We start from the raw sequence: 18199 nt of genomic DNA on the forward strand, positions 1-18199 counted from the left end.
GCATGGTATGATTGTATAGCGGGAATCACGGCAGATATGAAGGTTACCGTGATGTAAGCGCCAAGCACTCAACTGCTACTGTATCTTTACGCACAGGCACTATCGACCACGCAGCGCATAGCATTAAACCTCGTTTGATAGCCAAGAACACACCATGTTGGCCAAGACGAGACAAAAGTGGAAACACTCGAGACCAAGAAGAGGCTTGTGACCGCGTTTTGTTAGAGTTACGCAGGCAACTTTAGGCTCTAGGCCAAGCTTGGGTGGATATCATGATTCTTCTCTTCTCTTGGCTTCGTCGTTTGAGTTGCACTATGCATAAAGGGCCCTCCTCCCACTCTCTTGTCTTCCCTTCTCTCATTCGTGTGGAACTTGGAATAGCAAAAAAAAAAAAAAACCTATTATCCTGTTTTTTCTTACACCCTTTGACGGCCTGGTCTAATCGTCAATCACCTACTGTAACAGATCTTTTACACAACCTATCAGATAAAGACGTCACCTCCCTGGGAACACCATCACACACATTCTACGTCATAGCCGAGCGACTCAGCGCCGCAAACAACACGTCAAAAACAGAGTTTGCCAATTGAACGCTCTTCAACTCTACTTCATCATCGTCGCGTATACACATCGCGCATCTTCATACTCACAATGGTGCCCACTGAAGATGTTTTTGCGCGCGACTACTACAGATGCTCTTATGGGTGGAATTGGAATGGACGACGATGTGTTCGTAACAACTGGTCCTACTGGGGGCGCTGGGTGTTAGCGGGCATCGTCATCTTTTTCTTCGTCCTCTTCCTCTTCTGCTGCCTGTAAGTAGTTGCACTCTCATTGCCGTTTGAAGTATCTTACTAACACATCAAGATTCTCTCGCCGTCGCAAACGCCGTGGCGTTAAGCCCGTGTACGGCACTGGATGGATGGCGGCCAAGCCTTGGGGAAACAACAACAACAACCATCAGATGTACAACTACGGCAACCAAGGCGGTTATAATCAGGGCTACCAGCAGAACAACGGTGGTTACGGAGCTCCACCTCCACCTCCAGCATACGGCCAGCAACAGCAGCCTCAGTACACTGGTACGACATTCAACACCAACGACGGGTACTACGGCCAGGGCCAGTATTCCGGAGTTCAGCAACCACAGGGTACATATCAGCGTGATGGTGCTTACTCCCCACCTGCGGGTCCTCCTCCTGGAAAGTAAAGCACGGCGATGGGTGCGTTTGGAATGGGAACGGGTTTAAAATAAGACCGATATGGAAAGGATACCACCGATTGAGGCGTTTGGGAGGCTCGCTATGTAATGAATGGACTTACGTCAAGACATACTGTGATAAGAGGCATTACTCTCGCGAGCATGGCCTGGGCGGAATTACGAGAATTATTTTTTTTCCTAATCGATTCTAGTCTTCTCTCTAGCAAGTATTTATCGAAATAGTTAGATAACTATGCTTGTGACGCGTTGCTGATAACGTTTCAGCAGATCTGTCGTGACTTCAAGGGCATGATATTGATGAATGAACTGAATTCAAGAACAACAGCCGCATACTATTAGGTGAATTTGAACGTATGCATAGATAATTCGACATCAACGCCACAGCCGTTGACGGGACCTGCATGAAACATGATAAAGGCGGGAAGAAACAAATTTGCAGTATATCATTCGTTGGGTTATGCATACCGCCTCATGATAACAGTGGACGACGATCTGAATATCTCTTTAGCCAATACAATAATGCCGAATTCATTCGCGTATAAAGGCAGTGCTGCACATCGCAATCATAACAAGAGGAACCCAAGCCTTGGCTCTTTGATATTTTCTACGCCAAGTCCCGAGAGCCTGGTCCAATGTACACACCTTGCAGAGAGTATGCCTCGATACCCATGGATCATCTTACATTTTACCACCAATTCCAATACTCTCCAGCCGTTGAAATCTGACACCGATAAATGACGAAATCATTTCAAAACCCTCAATTTTCCACTTCAACTCTGCGACAGGATCGTCCGGCAATCGAGACGACCCTGTCATTTCGGAAATGGAAGAAGCCCCTGTGGCCCGCATCAGGACCAGGGCTGAGCTTCTGGCAGAAGGGCTAACAACGGTATGGCGTCTTTGATACTGGTGATGATTTCATGGCTTTTATCCCGCATGATTCAAGGAATAAAGACTCGTTTGTGTTTGAGAAGTAGCTGGACATTGTTCTTTGACCTCGCACGTTGATCTATGGTAGAATGTCACCAGGCGATACTCCATAAGTTACATACAACAAAGATCGTCAACTCATCGACTTGCCTATCTTGCTACTCTCAATTTCCCAAGCATGCCGTTAACCATTCTCTTTACAGCATTCTCCGCGAATATTCGTTCAATCGCCCGATGTCGGTCCTATAAAGGCTAGGGCTAAGTGTCAAGCCATGGAGTCGTCATCACCCCTTCAACTGTCAAAGTCAGCTGTTGAAAGCCCGTATTGGATGGATTCAAAGTCAGATTACAACAAAGTTCATATTCAATGCAATGGGCGTACATATTCTCTAAGCGGAATCGACTCTGCTCTCTTCGCCGAGTCCACTCTCAGACCGAAGTGAACTGTCCGCCCCCACGAATGGATATCCAAGCGACAATCCTGTCGAGTTTCACAGTTTCAGAACTCTTCTGACAGGGATGTTTTATCGATCAGGGGCAAATTGAACCATTAGCGGTCCCGTTTCCCCTGGATCATCCCCGCCACTCGCGGTAATTCTGGACCTTTCAGCGTCTCCCTGTCCCTAGTGGCCAGGCCTCTCTACCTGGCGGGCGCCTCTAACTCCAGCTCCACCGTTGCTTTCTTCCCTTCTCTTTGACTTCTAGGCTTAGGTTGTACTTTATTCTCTACACCAACACGAACGACAATGCTGATGTGGCTGTCGTTTCCTAAGCCTCTCTTTAACCTCGTATAGGTCATCTACACTCTCTTGGTTATTTCTTCAAAACATTCTCTTGTACTGACGGTGCGAGCGCCGCTCTTGTTCTTCATCCACAGTCCTCTTCTGCTGGACCGCCGTCCTTCATTCCAACATTCGATTAGCGACCCGCTTCAATATTGACACGCGCTGAAAGAAGATACAGCATACGTCGTTGTCTCAATAACATCGTGTTTTGACTTTTTGACCGTTTCTCGATCAACATCCCCGAACTCAGTTCAAGCATTATCAACTTGCCCATGCAACCAAGTAGTATTATACCCGCAACCTCGAGCAAAATACGCAACACCACATTCATTATATCTTTCTCGATCTTTTCGAATTTATTTCACTCATTACCAGCTCCATCTTGAACTGGGACACATCAGTAAAATGCCCTCCATTGACGAGGCCATGGCGCGGAGCCTTCGGGGCAGTGCCTGGGAGGTGGTCAAAGACAAGTTTGTCCGGACAATTGTAGCCGACCTTTCACGACGAGATATGTTAGCCGATGCAGCGCAAACAACCGATGAGGTTGCACAGAAATCAGAAGACTTCGCAACCGCTTTCTCTAGCTGGGACAACTGTATGAACGTGGCGTGGTGCAAGTGCGTATATCCTTCGCTACTTACAGGCCTTGTTTGCTAACTTGACCCAGGTGGCCAGTAATTGGTGTGATGATCATCGGAGGTCTTATCATTTTCAGTATTGTTTGGTGTATTATTCGCTGCTGCTGCTGTGGTCTTTCATGTTGTTGTAGCTGCTGCCAGTGCCTGAAGTGCTGCGGTAACTGCTGCGGTGCTTGTGACCCTCCACGCAGTGCTACGAAGCATTTGGATGACCCTTATGCTCCCCAAAGTCAGCATCATGGATACCGAAGTGAACCCCCAATGAATTCATCAGCGCCTCAGTACGGCGTCACAAAGCCCATGCGATCCGAGCCACCTCAGTATGCAGAATTCGAAACGAGTAAAGGCAGAGATGATGACGCCCTCCCTGAAATGCCCAGCTGGGAGGGTGCTAGCAGCAAAAAAGTCGAGGTCCACACAGAGGCCTTTGAGCTTGACACTCTACCTTCGAAGCCCCCTTCATAGTCAGCAAAGCAACATGATGGGGGGAGTTGCGCCGGACCAATCTGACTCCCTACAGCCAGGCACAGAGTAATTCAAGCGGCTACCTCGGCGCTAACCAAGCTCCCGATGCCTATTCACCTATCGACCAGCAGGGTTACGGCTATCAAGCCCCCGGCATGAACCCCATGTACAGCAATGCCGCTGCTGTCGCACCGATGCCACATGAACGTCGCTCCCCAGCCTTGAACACCAATGGATACGGCAACCAAGGCTACGGCCATGATCAAGGATTCGAACAACCCCAGGGCTACGGGCAGATGCAGGGCTACGGGCAACAAGGCTACGGCCAGGCCACTTCCCCCAACGATTATGCCGCAACTTATAGCGGATACCGAGGAACTCCTCCGCCGCGGCCTGCCAGTTTCGCCAAGCGAGCTTCAATGCATCAAGATGAATTTGGTACTTATGGACAGTTTCCTCCTCGTCGTTCTCCAGCTATACCAGAAGACTATGGTTATGGATCACCCGTTCGTCAATCACCCGGCCCCCAAAACGATTTCGGCTACGCTCAGCCACCTCGCCAGTCTCCAGCGCCTATGAACGATTATCGAACACCGCCTCCTGGTCCCGAAGCGAGCTATGGTGCAAATCCTGTTCAGCAGCGGCAACACATGCCAGAGTCCCACTCTCCGCAAGAGCCATACCCAGGTTTCAAGCCATACCAGCCTTAAGCGGTGGATTTATGACACTTTGGAGGTGAACGAAAGAAAAGGCATATGGTTATGTTTTTCTGAGTATTTCATGGATATACGGAGTTGTTTCCGGCATTTTGTTACTACTTTACTAAGTTTTATGCGTGGGCGTTTCTGGGGAGAACTTAGGTCGAACTTTTCTTTAGAATTTGGGTCTGGATACTCATGTTATATTTTTGGAGGGCCCCATGATACGGATTTGTCTTGTCAGCCTGTAGAAAGATGGCTTGAATGCACCACTTGGCTACGACACAAGGACTTCTCGCCTACGTGATGAAACTCTGTTCAGCTTCATGCAAGCTTGGCGTTATAGCCAAGTCTTAGCCATTCATTTAGATGATGAGTTTGCTAAACAACAATGATCCTCGCCCGTGAGGCTTTGTGAAGTTTGATTTGAAGTCGCTTCTAATCCCGAAGTGTAATCCCACCTGAAAACGCCCCAGGCTCCTATTTACGCCGTGAGCCTGACTGCCACTGAATGCCGACAAAGAACCACCAGTATTTGCAATATAATATATCTCCACTCGCTGGTAAGACACCACGACTCGAAACCAGTACAGATTGTTTGTAAAAGACCCATACTACCAGAAAACTCGAGAAAACTTGAAACAAAACAGACAGGCCTGTCCAAAGCTTATGTAACCTCTTCTACTCCTTGGGATATAGCTCTTGGGGAACCTTATCCTGAGGACCACGGGCGCTCGCACTGCTTCCTATGATTGTGCGATCGTCACCGTCGCGCTCGGGATCATACTCTCCAGAGTCTCTGCCTTTGGGTTGCGTGGAATGAGTGGGACGCGTGACATGCTTATCGTCATCGTCATCGGACTCACTGTCAGTCTCGTGCTCTGAATCGACAAGTCTGACACGTGAAGTCTCGTCCTCGCTGTCGTCGTACCTCCTGCGGCGGCCTTCGTCATCAGATTCGTTGCCATGGCTTTCGTGGTTGGTCTCTTTGAGCTTGATGAACGAGTCGATGATATAGTATTGGAGGGCGTTCATGATGAGGGGGAAGATCATCATGACAAACGCGATCTGAAGCTTCTCATTGCCCTCGGTCCAGCCAAGAGCCCAATCGCCAGCTTTTGAGATCCAAGGCATCATTATGAAGATGATGAGCACGCAGATCTTCATGCCAAAAAGGCCACAGAAATAAATGACTGATTGTTTTAACCACCACCAGGCATTGGGCGGCGTACCGTAGTTGCCAGACTGAACAGATTCGGGGGGTTGACCGACGGGTGTGAAACGAACGAGACCTGTGAGGATCTTTAGGAGAATGATGAGTATGGGGATACCGAGAGTGGTCTATAGATGTTAGCAAATCTGGGGTGTGAATCACAGCATAGGCTGATACTTGCATCTATCGCGAGGTTGAGAAGATAGAAAGAGCATGGGTTCGGGGCGTAGTTGTCGTCATCGGATCGTCTTGTCATGGATGTTGCTGAAGGGTCGACCTGGACCGAGAATCGACCGCTCGTCAACATGGACATGAAGATGTTGGCGATGTGGACGAGCACAGAACCAAAAACCTGCTTTGACACGTCGAAGAACCAAATCTTGAGAGGTCGTTGAGGTCGTTCCCGCCACCGCTTATAGACGAGGGAGAGTAGAGCCAGAGCACCAAGTGCGCCTTGTACAAGCAGCGCGAAGGAGCCCAGTAACGAACACTCCCCATTGGAATCGTCTTCGTCGTATGACTGTGGTGCTCCGGACGCGATGAAGGTTGCGGATGCGGCTGTGGAGGAAGCCATGGAGGCGGCTGAGGCGATAACTGAGGTAGCCATCTCTAGAACTGTTGAAGATTGGGCGAGAATCAAGGAAGAAGCATCATCGACGGCGACTGGTATATCTTCGGGGTTCGACGGAGGTTGCATGTGTACGTGGACGTTTGATCGATTATGATGTCGAATGTCTCAGTAGAGAGGAGAAGTGGTGATGTTTCAGGACAGCCAAAAGGGTCCAACGGGGGCGAAGAAAGAGACGAATGAGAGTTGTTGAGAGCAAAACTCTTACAAAACTTGTCAAGAGATGAAACTTGTATTTATCTTGGTATAACGATAGCAAAAAGAAAGACCAAAAAGAAGATGACGAATGGAGACAAAATGAAAGGGGGAGGAAAGTCAAAACGGAGAACGAGGCGCTTGTGACTGATGGGACTGATCATGAATATCGACGCCTAGACTTCTCCAAGACTAAGCCTGAGCCTGAGCGTGGTCATGGATATTCGGCTCCTGCTGCTGGTCGTTCTCAGATTAGACTGGAGCTAAGCCCAAATTCAATCTAGACTCTTCAACACAGCCACTCCCTTGTCTGTTTTTCCCCGCCAGACCAAAGTCCAGAGTCAGTCTGGTTTAAGGTAGCCTTGGCCCGCGGATTAAGACTCAGCCACATATACCATGTCCCCGTCTTGTGGCGTCCTGGTTCATCTTCGGCTCAACTTAGCTCCGTGAAGAAACCTCAGGTGGCGGCTATCAACACCAAAAAAAGTACAATCCAAGTCGACGTCCACGGTCCTTCCAACGCCGACTAGCTCCCCTAATACCGTCGACCTTCCCTTCACACAATGCTTCGTCCGATATTAAGGGTCCCTAGATCCGCATTTGGCCTCGGCCTGCGCTCAACAGTCAATGCCCGCCGATCTATCCATCATGTTCCCCAACTGCCGCACGACTATTCTGAGGGTGTTCCTAACCTCATGAGCCCTGGAGGTTTCTCGATCGCTTGGACTGAATACATGAAGCTGACGGTGGAGAAACTGAATGCTTTGACTGTTGGTATGTGTGGCATTGATGTTCTAGGACAGCATTGAACCACATTGTTCCCCAATTTGACGTTGAATTATATACCAATTCAACACTTACTGACATGCCAATTTCCAGGCACTGAGCTCGAGGATAAGGACACAAAAACAATCGCTCTCATGACAGCCCGCGAGCCTAACCAGGCCCCAATCTTCAACTATGCTTCTATGGCGCACAACAACCACTTCTTCTTCCAAGGCATCGCACCAGAAGGAACCCCCATGCCCGACGCCCTCCGCAGCGAACTAGAAGCCTCATTCTCCTCCATCGAGACCCTCCGCCGCGAATTCATCATCACTGCCTCCGCCATGTTCGGTCCGGGCTTCCTCTGGCTCGTCAAGGCTGGTCCCGGCGACTACCGTCTTCTGCCCACCTACCTTGCCGGATCTCCCTACCCCGGCGCTCACTGGCGCGCCCAGACCACCGATATGAACGCCGTGGGCAAGGATGGCTCTGCCCGCACTTTTATGCACAACCAGGCGTTCGGTGCCAACAAGCGAAACAGCGATCTTCCCCCAGGTGGTGTCGAGCTGGAGCCTCTTCTGTGTCTAAACACCTGGGAGCACGCATGGCTGTTGGATTGGGGTGTAGGGGCTGGTGGCCAGGGTGGAAAGGCTGCTTTCGCCGAGTCATGGTGGAAGTTGATCGATTGGGAGAAGGTGGCTCAGAAGTCGGGAGTGCTGCGACCTGGCTTCAAGTCTGCGTAAGCAGAAATATGACACATGACAGCGCCTAGACAGGATGTATAGTTAGGACACGATGTTACGGCATTGGATAGAGACAAAGGGATAAGGGAAGCGAATTCTGTAAGATATTGTACTCTGCATATACAGGTGGGGAAAATGTACCATTTGACGTCTCAGTGCGTCTCTTACGTCCTATATCTTGCTCATGAGACGCCTGGGAGATGGTTTGGTTACCCAGGTATGTTGCCATCCGCTAGTTCTGGTATATAGCGTACCTCGTGATAGTGGACAGCAAAAAGGTATAAACACCAAAAAGACATACAACACCAGGTATTCGCTGGTCGTCACCGACCCAACTACTAATCCGGCGCTTCGTGGCTTGACGATGGGGGAGCAGACGGGACCCCGTATTCTACACGAGCTGTGGTCGTATGTGACGATCGAGCTGGTAAGATGAAATTATATCAGGATGTTGAGCACTATTGGCCGACTTGAATGTATCACAAACCTCACAACCGGATGCCACCAAGAGTAAATATCAGAAGGACTCAAGGGTGAAAGTTATTGCTGGTAGGCAAATTATATGTATACGTGTATACATGCCTAAGAGCGCCGAAGCGATACATTTGGTTTCGTTGCCAAACACACCCTCCTGCAATAACAATTCATGTTGAAGGCAACATTCTTCTACTCCTAATCAGCCAATCCTGCATCACACGTCCTGTCCATATAGCTCATGAAGAGGAGAGACCGTAACAAAGACTTATAATACCGACCCCATATAAGACTTAACAATAAGTTTCCAGAAAGACATTAACATCACATAGCTTCAAGGACAATATTGAAATTCATCATGTCATTTTCTTTTCCTATCCTAAGAAGCTAGCCCGAGCTACCTATATGAAGTAAAAAATCAACAAGCGCTGTGTGGTATCTGCGTCATCCTTCGTGAAGTAAAGAAATTTAAGGGAGTGGGCTGTGCAGTGTTGAGTTTTCTAGAGTCGTGTGCGAATGGTATAAAACGAAGGCAGCTCGTTCCCCTCGAGCAATGGCCTATCAATCAAGAGAACATCCTGAGTATGCAAATTCCAGTACCCAAAAAGACATCATTGCTCATCTCGAGCTAACATTCATCCGCTGTGTAAGCATCCCGCGAGAGAGCCGCAGCAAGTATCGCATAGTGGTTGTACGTTCTGGCATGTAAAAAGACACAACACCAGTACAAAGAGAAAAAACCGAGTCCCAATAACCATCAATGAGGGGTAAGAGGTCAACGGTATCGAAATGAAATCAACGCAGAGTAGAGTTTTGGTAAGTGATAGAAAAGTGGCGGATGTGGTGGTTTAGATCATGTTTCCATTAACGCTGATCTCAAAACCCTCGCCCTTTTGTCTGAGCGCCTTTGCGAGCATAAGCTCTCGCATCCAGTCGATGCGGTCATCTCGGTTCTTGACAGCAAAGTGATGCGTCTTGCCTGTGCCATTGACACCTTCTGCGGGAATGGCGCCAGCAGGTTGAAGATGGCTCTCACGCTTACGAAGGCGGGCAGTGTTCTTCTCTTGAGGGATGAGCTGGAAAGCAAAGGCACCAACGGGGTCGCTCTTCTCGCGGCTGTGGCTTCCACGAGAAAGATGCATCGTCTTGAAAGCAGCAGTGAGCTTTGAAGAGGATGCAACACTTGAGCAGGCAATTGCGTAATCGTCAATGTCCACATACTCAAGGGTCCGGCCGAGCTCCTCGGCATCCTTGTGCATATTGAGACGCGTACCCTTAAGAGTAAAGTAACCGTCCTGCCACTCATGCCGAAGCATCTTTGTCTTGCGCTTCTTCATTGGGCCTTGGTGGCTGATGCCATTGGCAGGGTCAGCAGAGGGAGACTTGCCCTTGGCACCAAGAGGTGTGATCGTTGGTGCCAGGACCTTCTCAGAGCCATTAAGCTGGCCACGGGAAAAAGGCAAGTTGTCGCGAGGGGGTGGCTGAAGAGGCTGCTGAGATCGTGAACCTCGTGGGGACTGGGGTGAAGAGGATCCCTGGGAAGGGCGGCTAACGAGAACAGGCTTGTTCTCCTCCAGAGCGGGCATCACAGGGAAAGATGGGCGGCGGGCTGAAGTGCGAGACTGGCAGCGAGGAGGGGAGACATTGTTAGTTGGAGATGTGCGGTAGTTCATGTCAGGGGGCACAGATTGGGAGAAATCTCGAGCCACTGGGCCAATGGGTACAGCTGTAATGGGAACATCAAGCTCCGAAAATGGTGTACCATGGCGGAAGCTGTTCCTGGGTGTCATCTCCAGGTCAGGAGATCGAGGGCTGGTCTTCTCCATCTGGTAAGGGACAAAGGCGGGCTGGTGTTGCTGTTGCAATTGCTGTTGATGTTGAGCAAATGACTGCGTGGGCTTCTTCTGAGGGGGAGGCACTGAAGAAGCCCCAAGACGGGACGGGGGAAGCTGAGGTTTCCCAGGGATGGACAGTTTAGGTAGTCGGCGCAGGCCTTGGTGAGGAAGCTGGGCCTGTGCGGTTGGCATACCATCAAATGGAGGTGTGGGAGGCACCTCGGCGCTGCAGTCTCCCTGCTGTTGGTGCTGAAAGCTAAGGAATTGTCTGACATTATCTTGAGGATCTCTTGACTGAACGCCACGGAGAGATGCCTCGTAAAGGTACTGGAGAGGAGGCATGCCAGGACCCATGACATCCGAGGAGGCGACAACAGAAGGTACAGCGTCCGATACGGGGCGGACCTTGTTAGGGTCCAATGCCTTGGCCGTCTCAGGGTTGCCAGCATCTCCAACCATGACGGTACCAGTGGCATTAATATCCACATGTGGATATTCTTTCTTGAATGCTCTGATAAGCTGTTGTTGCTTTCTGAACTTGGAACAGTTCTCCCCCTTGGAACAGTGATGGGGCTTTGGGATAACTTGTTCAATACCGATGATAGACACTGACTCCATGGGAGTAATATCGTCTCCATTTGTCCTTGCACGATGACGTCGCTTGCTGCTCTGGCGACGCTTGAGACCACCTTCTTCCCCTCTTCGCGCTTCTCTGACAACTTCTTTGCTTGGAACATCTTCAATTGGTGTTTCCGGGCGAGGTGATGCAGGTCTGCTGTCTCTGAGAGCTTGGATTTGATGCCAGACTTTGGTCCTGATACCAAACGATTGGATGTTAAGCTCCTTGAGATCTTCAAACTTAAGCGTTATCAGAATTGCACCGCTGATATCATTCTCCATAAATCGGTCCGCCACGGACAGCTCAACGCCAGCATTGAGCATAGCCTGCGCAACCATCTCAGTGGACCATGATGCCAGAGTTGTCGTGTCCAGTTCCGCATCAGTGTACTGGAAAGGACTGGCTCGGGGCGGTGGTGGTTGGGATGTCATGAGAAAGTCCGCAATGTTCCGAGGTCCCTTGGGAGTGATGGGTGATAATGTCAAAATGATATCCTCTTCGGTGGCAGAGTATTGGTCAGTCGAGGTCCGAAAAAGGTGAGGCCCTCGAGGGCCTTCCACCTGCTTCGGGGAATAATCAAGCGGAACTTCTTGGCTTCTACTCGATCTTGGCGTCGGAACCTCATCGTAGGAAGAAACTGTTGTGAAACTAGGTTGTCCAGCCTAAATATGTCTGTTAGTTCTTATCGAGGTCTATCGACTTTCTCTGTGGGACACATACCGACTGCAGACTTATACGAGGCGAGTTGTCCTCCTCGTCGCTAATGATTTCATCCTCTTCTTCCCAGTCCGTGTCCACAAACTCGGTTGCCACTGAAATTGGTCGATCTAGTAGTTGAGAATCATTCTTGAGGCTGAAGAAGGTGTCCCGAGGTAGGGGTTGCTGTCGCATTTGTGAGTATGTTAGGCGGTCTCCGCCTCGGAAAGATGTGTACTCCTATGGGTCAGTGTTAGTGATATCCATAACGCTCACTGACCGAACATTCATGCTTACCATTTTGGAGTTATGTCAGCAGATATCAAGTAGTTGATGCTACCAGGCACCAAATACTGTTGGTGAGGTTGTGTGTATCAGCTGGCTATTGCTTGATATGGCCGTCGCCGGCGGTTGCTTCTTTAGAACTCAGTGCCTAAGCTCGATCGAGGAGACGCCTTGAAACAAAGAGAAACAGATAAAGAAAACATAGATCTCGTGGTGTCGAGGAGATAATACACACGTCGCAAAACTTGGGAGAAGGGGACCAGGGGAGTGAGCGGGCGGTTACGGGACGTTATGTATGCACTATAGCTCGACACTGGAGACTGAGGGAACCAGCAGAGGCATGAATATGAGCGGTCACGGAGTGGATGGAGACAAGAATAGACTTGGGCGAGGTGCTAAATGCAGAACGTGTGGCCATGTCTCTAGGCCCTTGGGGTACTGTAGCCCAGTCAGTCCCTCGACCCTAGACCCTTGTACCCTGGCTTGTTCGGGGGATGTGAAAGAGACGGGAGGAGAAAGAGGAGGGTGGGAGCAAAGATCCTAGGGTGAAGAACAGGGTGCTGCGGCTTCATCACACCGGCACGGGACGCAGAAAACGGAAAGCCAGCAGCATGTTATCACCAACAGCCAGATTGAGATCCGTCCTATCAACCAACATGTAGATCAAGGGCATTGTATTCGTTTACGATCCGAAGGCTATGATAGTAGATACTTGAGTTAAAGTGACAATCTGACCTCCTCTGAGAAACATGGATTGACAGTTGATTCAGATAGAGTACCAGACAAAGCCAGTTGAGTATTAGAGCGTGCACGGCGTCAAGCTGGTGGTATCGATTGGGCCTTCAGTCCGGGCAGAGTGGCTGCGTCTCGCGTGCAAAAATGCACGTCCAGTCACGTTTCTGTGCTCTGATCACGAATCAGAGGGTGACTGGGGGCCGGGGGGGGCTAGATGTTCGAAGAGAAACAGTGTCTTTGCCGGGACGCTTCATGACGATGGAAGAAGAGAAGCATCCTGGTCCTAGTTAAACAGAAGAGCGTGGGGCGCCATGCCTCGAGCTGTCTGTGCTCGTCGATTGGCTTAAGCTGGCGCACGTTGCGACCCTGGCTCTTGAGGCGTTAGGCTTAACTTGGTTGAGTACACCCCAATCTTGTTATCCACAGCTGGAGATCCGTTAGTGCCACACCTTTGGACAATTATAGCGGCCCTAACGAGCGTTTAAGCGCCGGGAGCTTGAGTTTCTCACCTTAGTTCAGGATGAGTCGAGCGACAGAGGTGAAGTGAGGTTGGGCAACGAGTCAACGCGCCGTATCACCCCGCAACACCTGAGTTTTTATATCGTTTCCGATATGGATTGTAATCTCATCCATCGGCAGAACAGGCCAAACCCAATTCAATAGATAGTGATAGTGATGATGGATGCCCATGGCAACCCTCAGCACAAACATGATCAGTCTGTTTTCTCGTGTCATCACATTTCTCAATTGCAAATTGATCTTACCATGTTCGCATGCCTTTCAACCTCTCTGCGTATCCGTACTCTGCTGAGTCTGTTCTTCGTGCTGTACTTTCTTGTACACTGTAGTGCCAGGGTCATCACGGACCAAGTAGCTTCGGCATAGGAGCGGGAGACGAGCCCCATCAGCTGCATGCGAAATCCTGAGAAACGAGAAATAAACGACCGGCATGGATCGGTATTCTTTATTCTCCTATGGCGCACTGTATGGGTTCCTCGCCTCATGCGCATATGTCTTTCAACGTCGACATTGCCATATGTTAAGGTATGAGTTGTTGGCATTGCTGTCATCAACGACGTGGACATACCGAGTATCATTTGATCTCTTGTTCAACGTATTATTCCCCTGCATGCTGTTGTCAAACGTAACACTCTTGCGTTCCTGAACATGAAGCTAGCCATGTGACTTGGGTTGTAGAGCAGATTTGAATGCGAATGTGAATGTATGTGAACATGCAAGCTTGTGAGCCCTGCAATGGTAACAGCGAATATGATTCCGACCTTGGAAAGTTTACTCTTTTCTCGCGCCTCATCCCATCCAGGAACAAACTTTTCAACGGTCAAGAGTCTTGCACTCTATCCCGGAGCCCGGATGCTTCCAGGGCGCCCAAATTTTTACCACACCGGTTCTGTGGTTGTGGGACCGAAAACCGTTACATCTGAAACTCTATGTTTTTGACTCAGTATTCTCCAGCCTGAGTTCGAGCTCATTCAACAGAGCGGATGGAGTTGGGAACTTCAGCCCCAAACCCCAGCCTCCGCCACCATTCTTGTGGACTGTCCCCTGCTAACAAACTCCATCCCCGAATGATAGTCCTGTAATTGCTTGCCGTTGCGATCCTTCACACGATTCTTTTCAGGTAGCTATTCTTCCGAGCTTGGTTCAAATCTCGAGAGAAGCACCGACACGCCCCAGGCCAGTAGACAAATCGTATGTTCACCTCAAAATGGTTTCTTCGCATTACTGCCACGGCTGGTGCTCGGTGGTGTGCTCCTGTCGGTCTTGGAGGCCCTCAAAGGGTCCCTGGATCGTCAAGGTTCTGGCCCCCACCAACTCCAACTCCAAGCGGAACTGCTCTGAGGCCCTCTATCAGAGGCTACAGGAGTCCCTGTACAGAGTCCCTGTCGGATTCTTACTTGGCCCACCACCTCCTTCGACCTCGATTTCCTCTTCAGGCAGTGCGTTCACTGTGAGCTTTGAATGAGAATAGACGCTAATCTTGGCCATATGTCACTCAATAACCAACCATAGCGCTCATGAATGGTCTTTTCCACGAATCAAGTGAAGACTCGAACGGGCAGGCTAGTGGGACGGACCGTTTTTTTTTTTCAGTTTGTTTGCTCCAATACAGCATTCCTATCCGTTTTGATTTTCAATGCGATAGAAGTCAGGCGGATCATGGCGGCATGATTTGGTTGGCTCTTGACTGGCCATTTTTCGCCTCATCCACAATTCGACTATATTTTGCTGGCTCCAGACTGGAATTTCGCCTCATGAATGGTTATACGAGCATTGCTCATACTTGCGGTCAAAGATTTAACCTCTCTTGCTCATCGTGTGACTCAAAGGTCGCGGCCAAACTCGCTCACATGAACAAATGAATCCGCTTCATGTACGAATCGCAGTCTGTCACAACTATTCCTCGGAGGGAGCGGTGACAATTGACAGATGAACTCCTCTATTCCTTGTCAAGAAGTTCGAGCTTCGCCAAAAGGCGAGACTAAGAGGTGGGGTGATGGAGTGCATGTACAATATGCTAGGATTCAGCATTTGGGCACTCTAGATCACACTGGAAATGGTATAGCTCTGCTGTAGTTTCTCAACTCTGTTCTTGGCCTTGTCAATCAAGGAGCCCCAAACCATCAGCTGAATCGGGAATATCTGTACAAAAGGTGCCATATCCTTGTGAGGAATTGAGGAGATGCCAAACGGCTCAGCAAGCCGAGGGTGAGTGGCTTTGAGGCGTGGTTGGCTGAAGGTGAAGCTCCAAGCATGATTTTCTGCAATGGATGTGTCGCCACGGTGATTGTCGATGAATTGATGAACAAATGGTACCCAGAATATGCAAAACGTATCTGTCTGTGCCTGGGCTGAGATGCAATGCGACGCGAAGTTGATTCACAGCACTACCATAACAGAGATATTGGAAGATCTGATGTTGTGGGGTCCAAGATTACGATTCTCAGTGTAGCACAGCATGACAGCCACTTTGCTGCATGAGATTCTGGTGATACATTCCAAAATAACGACATACAGTGACGACATCATAAACGCTGCACTACCTACCCGAGTATTCAGCCGTGGGGCTCAGGTCAGGCAGGTATATACAGTGCAAACCCAGACTGTGTCACCAATATTGGAGTGTAGGGTAACTCCACTACAAAGTGCTCGTCGTGAATATCGATACTCGGCTAGTAACAGCTTCCACCTACAGAAGCACAGCATATACGCATTACCTTTCCTACAATAGGTTCTCGTCCCGCAGTGGACTCCGTTCAATAGCGATATTTTGCAAACACCTGGTGTCTCGAATTGCTTCGCCTCGCAAATGAATCCAGAGTCACCATGCCATTGGAATGTTACCGTGGGATGCGAAGCCCATGATGGTCAATATCTTCTGCGACCCAGTAGACTCTCATAATCTCATCTGGAGTCAACCATTGGCTTCACGTCCGTCAATCGCAATCCTGCGAGGGCTTAGCCGATCCCGCTCTAGCTTCTTGGTCGGGATGCCCTGTCTGCTTCTGTCACCCAACCCCTACTATAAACCTTGCTACGGTAAGGAAATGCCCAGCCCAACTCGAAATGTTCTTATTCCTTTCACAGCTTTACAGTAGGATGTGGTAATGATAACTGCTGTAGCAGTGTAGATTGATCCAGGTCCGGGATGGCATGTCTGAATGCAACAGGAAATAAGCAAGCAAGCAGTGGCGTGGATAGAGCCACAGTGGCTTCAAATCCTTCAGGCTTCATCACGCCAGTGCGGGCTAATGTCTTGTTCCCGCTTAACTTTGCATGCTATGCCCGTCTCCCGTCCAGCCTTCGTCTTCAAGTCAAGATGCCTTGCATGAAGATATAGACCAGGTCTTTTACGGCAAGACTTATCTTCGGGGATTCTCACCGACTGTCCCGTACGCCACAGAACACATACCGGTGACGATGATAGCTGTTGTGGAATTCGGAGCATCAAGATAATTGTGCGGGCTGATCAACACCACGCCTATGTCTCATATAGCCATCGTGGTGTCTCACTCTGAAGTTTGGTCTCGCCAAGACTTTAGATCGAGTTGGATGACCCATCGAACTCGAGGAGCGGCCGACAAGAAGGCTGGAAGTCCATGGACCACAGAACACCCGTGAACAAAAGTGCTGGCTGGCAGCACATAACGGGTAGCTGCTTGTTGAGGAACTGGACGACAAGGTCCGATTGCAGGGGATCGAATATTGGCTCAGTCATGTCACTAAGTTTGCTCGGAGACAAGCTTGAATATCTCCGCTTCTAAAATCAACGACGAATTGGTAACTCCCAGGAGCCAGGCAGTGGTGTCCCGTCATTATTGTCTACAGAGGACTTCAAGAATTCGCCCCAGTATAAGACGGCAGTCAGAATGTCACATCTGAGCTCTCGTTTCTGATTTTGTGATGCAACCCCCCGGCATCACATCACAGTGCCATTGGAAGTGTCAATGTGCATGTGCCATTGTAATCCTTGTCTGAGCCAATCCTTCCAGCTCTCCAAAGCGGCTCCCACTCTCCACTTCTGTTTCCCTCTCCATCAACGGTTTCAACACACATCTGGAATATCATCTATTAACCAATAGATGATTCAAAGCTCACTTCTGCAGAATCTCACATGATGCAAAACTAATGCGACCTCCTCGAGTTCTGTGGGTGCTGGAAGCACGGTCGCATTGTGGTCGAGCTTCTGGAGCTTCGAATGAATGTTCAATTTGAGAAGCCGAATCACTTCGGACCTACCAGGTTCTCCATTGGGGCCAGAAGATTGTCATGGGTTTGGGCGGGGAAAGTGAGGGACAAAGTGATAATGTGAGTGTGACAAAGCAAAGCAAAGTCAAGTCGGCGCACACTCCACTGTGCTGTACCGAAGCCTTACTGTGCTAGTTTAACAGTCTTATCTGACGATCCTTGACTGTTGTTGATGGAGGCTTTTGTGAGCATTGAAATGGCTCAGCTTCCTTGATAGGAGCAAGGGCCCTGGTCAGCTGGAGCCTCGATCTACGATGCTAGCTTCAGCTTCGACTTGCTCCGGGCTATCATGCCATTGCCATAACATGTTTTTTCCTGTCTGGCGCCTGTTCGCAGGAATTTCCTTGCCTGGCCTTGAAGACGAGGTAATACGGCACAGTATAAACCATGATTCTGAGGACCCTAGATATGGATGCGATTAACTTCCCGCCTGAGTTTGGACCGGCCCGCGAGGGCCAAGAAGCTCCCCGCGGACCCTTCAACGGCTACGGAAAGGCCCACAA

General features: G+C 49.7%; 7 protein-coding genes and 1 non-coding gene across 8 annotated transcripts; 3 read left to right on the top strand and 5 right to left on the bottom strand.

The window, feature by feature from the left end:
- Positions 1-65: 65 nt before the first annotated feature.
- Positions 66-1775, top strand: FOXG_01735 (uncharacterized protein). The gene is made up of 2 exons (XM_018378722.1): positions 66-815; positions 868-1775. Exons 1-2 carry the CDS (start codon positions 652-654, stop codon positions 1208-1210), a joined length of 507 nt encoding a protein of 168 aa, XP_018234685.1. The 5' UTR covers positions 66-651; the 3' UTR covers positions 1211-1775.
- A 1567-nt stretch (positions 1776-3342) lies between these two features.
- Positions 3343-4753, top strand: FOXG_01736 (uncharacterized protein; the record flags this gene model as incomplete). The annotated part of the gene is made up of 3 exons (XM_018378723.1): positions 3343-3557; positions 3608-4042; positions 4099-4753. 3 exons carry the CDS (start codon positions 3343-3345, stop codon positions 4751-4753), a joined length of 1305 nt encoding a protein of 434 aa, XP_018234686.1.
- A 171-nt stretch (positions 4754-4924) lies between these two features.
- Positions 4925-7040, bottom strand: FOXG_01737 (uncharacterized protein). Its single transcript, XM_018378724.1, has 2 exons — positions 6136-7040; positions 4925-6082 (listed from the first exon to the last, which is right to left on the bottom strand). Exons 1-2 carry the CDS (start codon positions 6649-6651, stop codon positions 5423-5425), a joined length of 1176 nt encoding a protein of 391 aa, XP_018234687.1. The 5' UTR covers positions 6652-7040; the 3' UTR covers positions 4925-5422.
- Positions 7041-7177: 137 nt separating this feature from the next.
- FOXG_01738 (Fe-Mn family superoxide dismutase) lies at positions 7178-8879 on the top strand. Its single transcript, XM_018378725.1, has 2 exons — positions 7178-7551; positions 7657-8879. Exons 1-2 carry the CDS (start codon positions 7341-7343, stop codon positions 8283-8285), a joined length of 840 nt encoding a protein of 279 aa, XP_018234688.1. The 5' UTR covers positions 7178-7340; the 3' UTR covers positions 8286-8879.
- Positions 8580-8695, bottom strand: FOXG_18170. Its single transcript, XR_001936361.1, has one exon. It is a non-coding gene; the product is annotated as a 5S ribosomal RNA (ribosomal RNA).
- Positions 8812-12582, bottom strand: FOXG_01739 (uncharacterized protein). Its single transcript, XM_018378726.1, has 3 exons — positions 12207-12582; positions 11934-12149; positions 8812-11875 (listed from the first exon to the last, which is right to left on the bottom strand). Exons 1-3 carry the CDS (start codon positions 12207-12209, stop codon positions 9608-9610), a joined length of 2487 nt encoding a protein of 828 aa, XP_018234689.1. The 5' UTR covers positions 12210-12582; the 3' UTR covers positions 8812-9607.
- A 1810-nt stretch (positions 12583-14392) lies between these two features.
- On the bottom strand, positions 14393-14936 carry FOXG_18171 (uncharacterized protein; the record flags this gene model as incomplete). The annotated part of the gene is made up of 2 exons (XM_018398221.1): positions 14393-14785; positions 14846-14936. 2 exons carry the CDS (start codon positions 14934-14936, stop codon positions 14670-14672), a joined length of 207 nt encoding a protein of 68 aa, XP_018234690.1. The 3' UTR covers positions 14393-14669.
- A 2050-nt stretch (positions 14937-16986) lies between these two features.
- FOXG_18172 (uncharacterized protein) lies at positions 16987-17166 on the bottom strand (the record flags this gene model as incomplete). Its single annotated transcript, XM_018398222.1, has 1 exon — positions 16987-17166. One exon carries the CDS (start codon positions 17164-17166, stop codon positions 16987-16989), a length of 180 nt encoding a protein of 59 aa, XP_018234691.1.
- Positions 17167-18199: the final 1033 nt, after the last annotated feature.

This window comes from Fusarium oxysporum, chromosome 5, assembly GCF_000149955.1.
Source record: "Fusarium oxysporum f. sp. lycopersici 4287 chromosome 5, whole genome shotgun sequence".
In the NCBI taxonomy this organism is placed as follows: Eukaryota; Fungi; Ascomycota; class Sordariomycetes; order Hypocreales; family Nectriaceae; genus Fusarium; species Fusarium oxysporum.

Bases quoted from the DNA above. Each gene is read 5' to 3' on its own strand.
- FOXG_01739 (XM_018378726.1), bottom strand. The intron at 11,876-11,933 runs GTATGTGTCCCA...AGACATATTTAG, and splicing joins CTCGTATAAGTCTGCAGTCG to GCTGGACAACCTAGTTTCAC.
- FOXG_01737 (XM_018378724.1), bottom strand. From the start codon at position 6,651: ATGCAACCTCCGTCGAACCCCGAAGATATACCAGTCGCCGTCGATGAT. The intron at 6,083-6,135 runs GCAAGTATCAGC...TAACATCTATAG, and splicing joins TTCTCAACCTCGCGATAGAT to ACCACTCTCGGTATCCCCAT.
- FOXG_01735 (XM_018378722.1), top strand. From the start codon at position 652: ATGGTGCCCACTGAAGATGTTTTTGCGCGCGACTACTACAGATGCTCT. The intron at 816-867 runs GTAAGTAGTTGC...TAACACATCAAG, and splicing joins CTCTTCCTCTTCTGCTGCCT to ATTCTCTCGCCGTCGCAAAC.
- FOXG_01738 (XM_018378725.1), top strand. From the start codon at position 7,341: ATGCTTCGTCCGATATTAAGGGTCCCTAGATCCGCATTTGGCCTCGGC. The intron at 7,552-7,656 runs GTATGTGTGGCA...GCCAATTTCCAG, and splicing joins ACTGAATGCTTTGACTGTTG to GCACTGAGCTCGAGGATAAG.